Genomic DNA, 12,169 nt, shown 5'->3' on the forward strand with positions numbered 1-12,169 from the left:
GGTTTTGGATCAGAAATCTGCTACCAGGGACAAATTATTTCCTGCCTAAGAAGAACTGCTTCTGAGCATTTGGTTTCCCCTTTTCCTAATAAAATACTCTCAGATCAGTTAAAGTGGTGATAAAAGAGTTGTACCGAAACCAGGCAAAATAACAAACCATTCTTTTGATCAAGAATATTGCTTTAGGCCGGGCGCAGTGGCTCAAGTCTATAATCCCAGCACTTTGGGAGACCGAGGCGGGCGGATCACGAGGTCAGGAGATCAAGATCATCCTGGCTAACATGGTGAAACCCCGTCTCTAATAAAAATACAAAAAATTAGCCAGGTGTGGTGGCGGTCGCCTGTAGTCCCAGCTACTCGGGAGGCGGAGGTAGGAGAATGGTGTGAACCTGAGAGGCGGAGCTTGCAGTGAGCCGAGACTGCGCCACTGCTCTCCAGCCTGGGTGACAGAGCGAGACTCTATCTCAAAAAAAAAAAAAAAGAAAAAAAGAAAAAGAATATTGCTTTAATGTTCACATAATTCTTAGGCTGTCAAATATAGTAAAGATTCCAGGCTCGGCGTGGTGGCTCACACCTGTAATCCCAGCACTTTGGGAGGCCGAGGCAGGTGGATTACCTGAGGTCAGGAGTTCTAGACCAGCCTGGCCAACATGGTAAAACCCCCATCTCTACTAAAAAAAAGTACAAAAATTAGCCGGGTGTGTGGTGACAGCAGGTCAAAGTAGGAGAATTGCTTGAACCCAGGAGGCAGAGGTTGCAGTGAGCCAAGATTGCGCCATCACACTCTAGCCTGGGGAACAAGAGTGAGACTTCGTCTCAAAGAAAAAAAAAAAAGAAATAATAATAATAATGATAATAATTTTTTAAAAAAATTCCAGAACTCTGGGAGAGATTTTTCTTGATAAACATCCAGCACTGGTCAAAAGATCAGGAAACCACTAGTCTTGGCCATTAGTCAATAAATACTTAATGCCCTCACTATTTTCTCATCTCTAGAGTTGGACTAGAAGACTTCTTAGGACTCTTTTGGCACTAACATTTGAGTCAACTGACCTATCTCAAGTAAATTAACTTTGCCTATCACATACTCTCACAAATCAAATATTACCTGGCCTCCATATCATGAATCAGGGCTGAGCCCCCTCACTTCACTTACCCCAGGAAAGGAGAAACTAGTTGCACAAGCTCAGCACGAGAGATCACCTCCTGGTTAAAAATAACAAGACAGCGCAGGAAATTTTCATAGGCTTCTGCACTCCGAAGAGCCTTTCGGACCTTATGGAGACAACAGGAAGAAAAAGTTTTTGTTTTTCTTAAAGTGGGGAATTGAAAAGGGCCTTGCTCTGTCACCTAGGATGGAGTGCAGTGGTGTAATCTCAGCTCACTGCAGCCTCCCACCCTCAACCTCCCAAAGAACTGGGACTACAGGTGTGAGCCACCATGCCTGGCTAATTTCTAAATTTTTTGTAGAGATGAGGTCATATATGGCCCAGGCTGTCCTGTCATTAGTTTTTAAAAATTGGGGAAATCTGTGGCTGCGCGTGGTGGCTCATGCCTATAATCCCAGCACTTTGGGAGGCCAAGGTGGGTGGATCACTGGAGGCCAGGACTTCGAGAATAGACTGGACAACATGCTGAAACCCTGTCTCTACTAAAAATACAAAAATTAGCCAGGCATGATGGCACATGCCTCTAATTCCAGGTACTCGGGTGGCTGAGTGAAACATGAGAATCACTTGAACCCAGGAGGCAGAGGTTGCAGTGAGCTGGGATAATGCCACTGTACTCCAGCGTGGGTGACAGAGCAAGACGCTGTCTCATAAGTAAAAAAATAAAATAAAAATGGGAAATTTGAACTGATATTTTATGATGCTAAGTAATCAATGTTAGTTTTTTTAGATGTGACGATGATTATGTTTGCAAAAAGGAGGTTTTTTTTGGTTTTGTTTTGTTTTTTAAACGCAGTCCAGCTCTCTTGCTCAGGCTGAAGTGCAGTGGTGCGATCTCAGCTCACTGCAACCTCTGCCTCCTGGGTTCAACCAATTCTCCTGCCTCAGCCTCCTAAGTAGCTGGGATTGATTACAGGCATGTGCTGCTACACCCAGCTAATTTTTGTATTTTTAGTAGAGACGAGGTTTCACCATATTGGCCAGGGTAGTCTCAAACTCCTGACCGTAAGTGATCCACCCGTCTTCACCTCCCAAAGTGCTGGGATTATAGGCATGAGCCATCGTACCTGGCCACAAAAAGGAGTCATTTTTAAAAGAAACTTACTAAAATATGTATGGATGAAATAATATATCTGCAATTTGTCTCCAAATAAACTGGGATGGGTGGGAATATATATGAAACAAACACACCGGCTAGGACTGGGAACTGCAAAAGCTGGATGGTAGGTACGTGAGGAATCATTTTACTATTCTCTTTACGCATGTTCAAAATTTTCCAGCTGGGCACGGTGGCTCACGCCTATAATCCCAGCACTTTGGGAGGCTGAGGAGGGTGGATCACCTGAGGTCAGGAGTTCGAGACCAGCCTGGCCAACATAATGAAACGCCATTCTACTAAAAAAAAAAAAAAAAAAAAAATTAGCTCGGCGTGGTGGCGGGCGCCTATAGTCCCAGCGACTCGGGAGGCTGAGGCAGGAGAATCGCTTGAACCCAGGAGGCAGAGGTTGCAGTGAGCCGAGATCGCGCCACTGTACTCCAGCCCAGGCAATAAGAGTGAAACTCCGTCTTAAAAAAAAAAAAAAAAGAAAAAAAAAATTACCGTAGTAACAATTTAAAAAATGAGATCTCGGAGTATACCTTCTCATATGCTTGATTCTCCAGACCATATCAGAATTACCCCGGCTTTTGTTGCCTCTTTTTTTTTTTTTTGAGATGGAGTTTCACTATTGTTGCCTGGGCTGGTGTGCAATGGCGTGATCTCGGCTCACTGCAACCTCCGCCTCCCAGGTTCAAGCAATTCTCCTGCCTCAGCCTCCCGAGTAGCTGGGATTATAGGTGTCTGCCACAATGCCCAGCTAATTTTTTTTTTTTTGTACTTTTAGTAGAGAGGCAGTTTCACCATGTTGGCCTTAAACTCCTGACCTCAGGTGATCCACCCACCTCGGCCTCCCGAAATGCTGGGATTACAGGCGTGAGCCACTGTGCCCAGCCTGTTGCCTCTCTTAACACATGTTTATAGCAAGAATCTTTGCCAAGATTGTTTTAAACTCTGGTAATCTGGAATAATGCTCTCTTAAGATACTTCTGTCCTCTGATCTGGTCTTTTTTCTTCCTCTATTTACAGTATTGAGCATCTTAATACCAAAAACCCAAAAATGATCAATGGCATAGACAAAGCAAAACTAGCCTAGCCAGATTACCAATCTGGGGCTTCAGTTCCAAAGTAAATATTTAGCACTGTGATCCTTTGGTGAAGACCACAGACTGCCACCAAACCAAGTGGCTTACCAGCAACCCCTGCTCCAGACTTCCGTATGCTTTTCGTTAACTATTCATCAGTAGACACTATATGGAATCTAGACTTTTAAAGCTAAAGATAAAAGAGCACTGTACCTGTTATACTGTATACCCTATTTACCTTTACTTTTTATTAGCTTTTAAACATACACAAAAGTAGACAGAAATATAACAAACCTATGTACTCAACCCTAACCCTCAATGATCTATAGTATATTTTGTTTCATCTATACTCATTTCTCCTACCACTGCATTTTAAACCAAATTCCAGACATTTCATCTAGATATAGTATATATGTTTAAGAAAAAGTACTAAGAAAATGCTATTAAAGGACTGGGCGCAGTGACTCACACCTGTAAAACTAACACTTTGGGAGGCCAAGGCAGGCAGATCACCTAAGGTCAGGAGTTCCAGACAGCCTGGCCAACAGAGTGAAACCCTGTCTCTACTAAACATACAAAAATTAGCTGGGTGTGGTGGTGGGCACCTATAATCCCAGCTACTCGGAAGGCTGAGGAAGGAGGATTGCGTGAACCCGGGGGGTGGAGGTTGTGGTGAGTCAAGATGGCGCCATTGTACTCCAGCCTCAGCAATGGAGTGAGACTGTCTCAAAAAAAACCATTACTCTTAGAAATTAACTTATTTTCAGAAGATTCCTTAAGGCAAGGCATGGTGGCTCACGCCTATAATCTCAACACTTTGGGAGGCCAATGCTGAGGCTAAAGGAGGAGGACTGCCTGAGCCCAGGAGTCTGAGACCAGCCAGGGCAAAACAGTGAGACCCCCCTCTCCAAAAAAATTTTAAACATTAGCTGAGTGTGGTGGTGTGTACCTGTAAGTCCCAGCTACTCAGGAGGGTGAGAAGGATCACTTGAGCCCAGGAGTTCCAGGCTGTAGTAAGCTATGAAAGCACCACTGAGTTCCAGCCTGGGTGACAGAGCGAGACCATCTCTTAAATAAAAAAGGCCAGGTGTAGTGGCTCACACCTGTAATCCCAGCACTTTGGGAGGTGAAGGTGGGTGGATCACCTGAGGTCAGGAGTTCAAGACCACCCTGGCCAACACAGTGAAACCCCATCTCTACCAAAAATATAAACATTAGCCAGGCGTTGTGGCAGGTGCCTGTAATGCTAGCTACTTGGGAGGCTGAAGCAGGAGAATCGCTTGGACCCAGGAGGTGGAGGTTGCAGTGAGCTAAGATCACACCACTTTACTCCAGCCTGGGCAATAACAGCGAGACTCCGTCTATAAAAAAACAACCCAAAAATGTAAAAAAGATTCCTTAATAGCATCTAATATTGAGTCTGTACTAAGTTCAATTGTCTAATTAATATCTTAAAAATTGACTATTGGCCAGGTGTGGTGGCTCACACCTGTAATCCCAGCACTTTGGGAGGCTGAGGTAGGTGGATCACTTGAGGTCAGGAGTTCAAGACTAGTCTGGCCAACGTGGTGAAACCCTGTCTCTACTAAAAACACAAAAATCAGCTGGGCACAGTGGCAGGCGCCTGTAGTCCCAGCTGTTTGTGAGGCTGACGCTGGAGAATCGCTTGAGCCGGGGAGGCGGTGAGCCAAGATCGCACCATTGCACTCCAAGCTGGGCAACAGAGCAAGCTCTGTCTCAAAAATAAAAATAAAAATAAACTGACGTTTAAATGCAGAATCCAAAGTCTGCATGTCACATTTGGCTTATATATTTCTTAATTCTTAATTTACAACAGCTCCCCTTCCCCACCCTTTTCTTGACATTCATTGGTTGTGATCTAGACTTCTACACTTGTCTAAAAGCACCAACCGCCCAAGCAGACTTTGGTAATGGTTCACATCAGAGCTAAGAACTCAACACTCTTGCAGGATTCTCCTGCAAAAAGCTCACACAGGTACGGCAGACAGAAAGAGATCAGGAGATACCAATCAAGGAGATGTTAAATCATCTGCCCTTCTGCAAAACCCAAGAGGCACAAAATAGAGTCAATCACCACAGATCAATCCAGGTTGATTTCTACCAGTGAGAAGTCCAACAGTTCCTTGAAGTCCATCAAGTTGACTCCAAGGAGCAAATCACACTTAAGTTTATGTGGCCAAACTAAGGCACCACACAACATCATTTATGCCAATAATCTCAACTCTGGTTGCTTATTAGAATCACCTGGGTAGCTTTGAAAACATGCAAGTAAATCACAATTCCCCTGAATGCTATATATATGCATACTACAAATAACTATTACAGCAATAAGATTACAAGTCATCTTAAATCCTCAAAAATTGGTACAGGCACTGGTACTACCTGCCACACAGACCCGGATATCTACAACAGCGAGCCCCAAACATCTTTCAAGAGAAACATAATACATTTTCTAAAAATCTGTCTTCTGCCCCAAACTGCTTCATAAAACCAAAGCAAACAATGCTACCATTTTTCTAGCTATGCTAATAGTACTAGCAGACTCAAAGGACTCACAACTGGGAAACTATGTTAAAAAACAGAAAGCCCTAATTAGTTTGACACCTTTAAAACAAAACCTTTGGAGGGATAAGATGATTTTCTTTTGGCATTAACAGGCACTATCAAATCTAACTCATCCATTACTCACCTTATCGAAAAATAACGATTCTGTTCCACCACCATGTTTGCTGGCATCTGCCATAGAAGAATCCTTTAGATTGAGCAGTTTGGGTTTCTTCTGCAAAAGAAAGATACAAACATGTGAGATTCAAAGAGTGGTTTTCTCTGAATTTTATTTTTGTCTGTTCAATGGTTTCAACACTGAAACCACTGCTGATTAATAATTTGAAACAAATGAGAGAACTCTAACCCACTCACTCCATACCCTCTAAGATTTGTACTCATATTTTCTATTTCAGTTTGCCTGTTAAGTTTCTTTCTCCAACAGAGGTTCAAAGATCATTCTACCCTGAAATGTTTTCTCCAAAAATCATCATGACATTACTGTGACAAACTTTTAGATCAGCCTTACTTTTTCTAGGGGCCCAAAGTAACTTCATTTAGACTCTAATGCCACTGTTTTGTTCTCCTACCAGTTGAGGGAGAAGAGGCTGTTTGTAAAAAGAGCTGGTGCACGTGGCCTGAAATTGACAGAAATCAATCTTTAACCCTGAATAATATTTCAATTAAAAATTTACTTAAAAAGCATAATTTGCTGGGCATGGGGGCTCACGCCTGTAATCCCAGCACTTTGGGAGGTCAAGGTGGCCAGATCATGAGGTCAAGAGATTGAGACCATCCTGGCCAACATGGTGAAACCCCGTTTCTACTAAAAATACAAAAAAATCAGCTGGGCGTGGTGGTGTGCGCCTGTGGCTGAGACTACTCAGGAGGCTGAGACAGGAGAATCGCTTGAACCCAGGAGGCTCCATCTCAAAAAAAAAAAAGCATAATTTTTCTAACAGAAGAAATAACTATCTTGCCAGAAATATCCCCTCAGACTAATTTAATATTGTTCTTTTAAAGGGAACCAACAGGCCATGATATAATCCTGTCAAGCAAGAAGTTACTTTTGAAATCCACCACTTACTCTCTACGAAGAAATGCACAAACTTGGTGAGAAGTAGCACATTTACCTTGGCTATCTCAGAGTATACTTTCTTAAGAGCCGCAGCCTCTGCTTACACTGCCTATGCAGAAAGTAGGTGGAGAATTGTAAGCCCCCACTATATTCTTTCCACCTGTAGGTAATCAAGAGTGGGAGGACGTAAATCCAAGCATGGAGTGTATCTACTGAGCTGATTCTTGCTACCCATGTAACTCTCTTTACTGAAGTGAAGAAATAGAAACCATTATTATGTTCAACTTGATTTCAAAAGAAACCATGACAAACACTAATGAAAAAGGATACTTCAAAAGTGTCAGTAACACCTAGTATGTGAGACCTTGTAGTCAGTCACTTACTATTTATCAGTCACCTCTTACTATTAGAGGATAGAAACACCTCTTACTATTAGAAACTTTTGTCATTATTTAATTCTGCAGACACATCTATCTCTTCCATATTACATATTGCTTTGAAATTCACGGAAGAATTCAACTTTCAATACATATAACTAGCCCTCTCCCTATCATAGCTGTGTTACATCAAAGAAGGGAGCAAGCTGTGCTTTCTGCAGACAGACCATCAGTGTTAAATGTAATAAAAAACATCATGTAATGGATTACTAATAGGAGTTTAAGACTTCCCTATGCTACAGCCCAAAGGTCCTGCCTTGGAGATCAGATGATACAGATAAGATCTGGTGACCCAACAAAGAACTCTGAGCAGGACAGGGTTCTAGACCAAAGAGACCTCAAAAAGCACACGCACTCTACTCACAAGAGGACCTCAGAGATCATTTATTTCTGAAATAATTCTCAAACTCAAGAATGTTCTTTCTTAACACAAGGCAGATTTAAAGCATCAAATAAGAAGGGGCCAGGCACGGTGGCTCATGCCTGTAATTCCAGCACTTTGGGAGGCCAAGGCGGGTGGAACTCCTGACCTCAGGGGTTCAAGACCAGCCTGGCCAACATGGCGAAACTTCATCTCTACTAAAAATGCAAAAATTAGCTGGGTGTGGTGGCACACGCCTGTAGTCCCAGTTACTCAGGAGGCTGAGGCAGGAGAACGGCTTGAACCCAGGAGGCAGAGGTTGCAGTGAGCCGAGATCATGCCACTGCACTCCAGTCTGGGTGACAGAGCGAGACTCCGTCTCAAAAAAAAAAAAAGAAGTAAAAAAAATTTTAAGTATTGGAAATTCTTAGTAGCAACCAAAACATTAAAGAAATGGCAGCTCATTGCAAAGAAGATAATAAAGAATTCAAAAAAGTACAGTAATCCAAGCAATCAATGTTATTCTAATACTCTTTTGTAAAGCCAGATAAACTTTGCACTGAGTTTCTGTGACACATACTAACTTACTCCAAATATCAAGGACCCAACTGTTAACGCACTTAAGAACACGTGACCACCCCTAGCGTACCTCTCCCTTAGAATTGCTTGTGAGTGTCAAAATGAGCAGCTGCTGCCCATTCTCACCTTAACTGGAGGCGTGGTTCCTGTAGGGTGTCTGCGGATCTGGCAGCCATTCTGGCTGGGCCTCTGCGGCTTGTTGTTCAGTTGGGGCTTCTTGACAGTGCCTCCATGATCATTTCTCACAGAATCAACCTTCTCAGCAGTTGTTTTGCTTAAAAGCTGATTAAGACACATGAAAGAGATTAATGCTCTTATCAAAGCAAACAAATATCATCTAGGAAAAGTCCCCTTCTGAGCACAGTTTTCCAACTTCTCTAAGATAATAATAATAGTGTAATTCTTACAAAAAAAACAAACATACCACGGAGCTGTTGGCATCTGGTAGGAATTGTCCAAACTCTGACAACAAATCTTCCTGGTTTTTAAAGAGACGAGCAACCTGGGCATACACCTCCTGCTCTGTCAACGCTGGAGTGTAGTTTCCTCCAGCTTCCTTGGCATTTCTCTGCTCTTTCTGAGGAATTGCAAATGAAGAGATCACATTAAAGGGCTACTGTTTTGAGTCGCTCATCTTTGCACACTTTCTGGAATCACTGTTATCTATTTAGGCTGCATGTAAGAAGAAAGTCTATGTTCTCAGCACCCGTTCTGACCACAAACGAAAATTTCAAGTTGAGAAAAAAGTGCAAGATGGTGAATGACAATTCCTTTCAAAACTAGGGTAGTAAATTTTTTTGAGATGGAGTTTCACTCTTGCTGCTCAGGCTGGAGTGCACTCATCTCGGCCTCCCAAAGTGCTGGGATTACAGGTGTGAGACACCATGCCCGGCCTAGGGCAATAAATATTAATGCCCAGGGGACCACTACCAACTGATAAAACCTTAGAAATTTCTCCTCCTCCTACTGTAGATTAACTAGACTAAATAAGTCACCATCTAACTGTCCCAGATAAAACAGAGCTTCATTTCATGGAACAGTGACTAAAAATCCTGACTGAGGCCAGGCGCAGTGGCTCCCAGCACTTTGGGAGGCCATGGCGGGCAGATCACCTGAGGTCAGGAGTTTGAGACCAGCCTGGCCAATATATTGAAACCCCATCTCTACTAAAAATACAACAAATCACTTGAACCCAGGAGGTGGAGGTTGCAGTGAGCCGACATTGCACCACTGCACTCCAGCCTAGGCAAAAAGAGCAAAACTCTGTCTTAAAAAAAAATCCTAACTGAATGTTGCAGGGCAATCAACTCAGGCAAACAAAACTGGCTTTATAGCATGGGTGTGGTGGCTCACACCTGCAATCCCAGCACTTTAGGAGGCCGAGGCAGGCGGATCACAAGGTCAGGAGTTCGAGACCAGCCTAGCCAACATAGTGAAATAGCCATCTCTACTAGTGTTAGTAGCCATCTCTACTAACAATACAAAAAATTAGCTGGGCATGGTGGCAGGTGCCTGTAATCCCAGTTACTAGGGAGGCTAAGGCAGGAGAATCACTTGAACCTGGAGGCGGAGGTTGCAGTGAGCCGAGATCGCACCACTGCACTCCAGCCTGGGTGACAGTGCAAGACTCCCTCTCAAAAAACAAACAAACAAAAACACTGGCTTTATAAACATGCATGGTAGTTTCTAACTGGCTAATTTCCAGTATGAATTAATGGACACAATAATGGTTACTTAAGTTGTTCTTTGACTAGATGGCCTGATTAAGACAAGCTGAATGGACACTCTTCTTACCTGGTATGTGTGCAAAATCTCCAGGAATGCTTTGTAGATGTCTGGTTGGCCCTGGAATCTGTTCTTGATCTTATTAACATAGTTGATGGCATGATTAAACTCCACAGGTTGATTGTTCTGCAAGGATGGGGCCGTTCCCAATGAGATTGTCACTGGTGTGTGAGGCTGGACCGGCGGAGAACGTGGGGATGCATACGGTGGAAGTGGGGGAGTCTGCTGACTGGCAGGAGTATGTGCTTGTAGTTGGGAGGGCTAAAAAGAAAAAAAGTCTTTATTCTCCTCAGATGCATAGATGAGTTGATAGAAGGAAAGTTCAAACTGAAGAGAAACAAAGTGTCAACGTATATCCTTTATTTACTCACTCAGGCCAGGCCATTTTAGTCCAACACAAATCATACTGGGCAACAGTGGGAGTTGTAGAGAGTTTCAAACATGCTGATACAAATATCTCAGTCTCACATTTTCTAAATAAAATCTTAAAACTGGAGCCATCTCCAATTACAGTGAAGAATTTTTCATATGCAATGTTTTAGCTTAGTAGCTCAACAAGTACACATAGAAAAAATCTCATTCTACACAGCCTTTTGATGTCAACAAAAAGACAACACCTCAATTGTTGCAGCAGCTCCACATAGTCTTCTATGCCAACTCTGTCCTATAGAACTGAGATGATGGAAATGTCCTTTATTTGCACTGTCTTAAATATACAGCCACTAGCCACATGTGGTTACTGAGCACTTGAAAGCTAGTGCAAATGAAAAACTGATTTTAATTTAAATTTAAATAGTGCTATGTGGCTAGTGGCTACTGTGTCAGACAGTGTGGTTCTAGACCAAGAACACCCCATCTTCATCATCATCACCATCACTGTTCATTAGATCTTCTACTTAGCTTGATATAATCTGGTAAGTGAAATAACTTTCATAAAATAACCATGTGGGCAGTAGCACAATTTGACCATAAGAGGATGGTTTCTGTCTGTGCTATCAACTACTACTACACAAAGTCACCACCTGTTGGGATGTTCATGGTTTTATAAGCAGAAACTGTAAAGAGAAAGACCTTGAAAGTTGTTGCTGTGTTGATTTAAATAGATATCTAAGTGGTGTGTAAATGTGAACCATGTTATAGTGAAGTGACTACTGCATTTTTCTCTGATGAAATCTTTGTAACCTTGTGTCTCAGTATCTAAGTCTTATATATAGGGGAAATGTCAAAGGAAGGTACTTTCTAGGGATGCATTCACATTGATGCAATATTTTCCAAGTGCTCACCTTGCTGACTTTGGCAGGTGGGGGCTGAGGAGCTGGCTGGGCAGGAGCTGGGGCTGACTGGGTTGAAGGCTGGGAAGGATGTTGGGGTGGTGGTTGAGGCTGGGGCTGGATGCCATGGGTGGGAATCTGATGAACCTGGCCAGGAGTTGTCACATTCACCATGTCATTGGTCTGCACCTCAATTTTGTAGCCAGGGGGCAAGAAGGTGTTGAATCCCATTATCAGATCGGGGTGGCCTTTGAATAGCTGGGACACACGACTAATCACTCCTGGGGTGTCGATGCTGATAAAAAAACAAAAAGAAAAGTGATGAACTATAAGCTTGACAAACACCCTGGTCATAAAAAATTTCATGTTTCTTTTTTCTTTTGAGATGGAGTCTCACTCTGTCACCTAGACTGGAGTGTAGTGGTGCGATCTTGGGATCCTGGCTCACTGCAACCTCCGCCTCCCAAGTTCAAGTGGTTCTCCTGCCTCGGCCTCCTAAGTAGCTGAGATTACAGGCATGCGCCACCACACTCGGCTGATTTTTGTATTTTTAATAGAGATGGGGTTTCACCATGTTGGCCAGGCTGGTCTCGAACTCCTGACCTCAGGTGATCCGCCCACCTCAGCCTCCCAAAGTGCTGGGATTACAGGCATGAGCCACCTCACTCAGCCAAAATTTCACTTTCTACTAGGTTTTCTCTAAACAGGAAAACAGATAATCTACGCATTTTAAAATTAACACA

General features: G+C 43.0%; 1 protein-coding gene across 3 annotated transcripts in view; it reads right to left on the reverse strand.

The window, feature by feature from the left end:
* Positions 1-12,169, reverse strand: part of SIN3A (SIN3 transcription regulator family member A) — an 87,413-nt gene that overhangs the window by 32,041 nt on the left and 43,203 nt on the right. For all 3 annotated transcript variants that reach the window (XM_031668485.1, XM_031668484.1, XM_031668483.1), the window contains exons 5-10: positions 11,439-11,721; positions 10,165-10,416; positions 8,795-8,947; positions 8,497-8,652; positions 6,061-6,150; positions 1,157-1,275 (exon numbers count right to left, since the gene is read on the reverse strand). In XM_031668485.1, the coding sequence (XP_031524345.1) occupies positions 1,157-1,275; positions 6,061-6,150; positions 8,497-8,652; positions 8,795-8,947; positions 10,165-10,416; positions 11,439-11,721 (1,053 nt within the window). The remainder of the gene's footprint in view (positions 1-1,156; positions 1,276-6,060; positions 6,151-8,496; positions 8,653-8,794; positions 8,948-10,164; positions 10,417-11,438; positions 11,722-12,169) is intronic.

The sequence above is a fragment of the Papio anubis genome, chromosome 7 (assembly GCF_008728515.1).
Source record: "Papio anubis isolate 15944 chromosome 7, Panubis1.0, whole genome shotgun sequence".
NCBI lineage: Eukaryota > Metazoa > Chordata > Mammalia > Primates > Cercopithecidae > Papio > Papio anubis.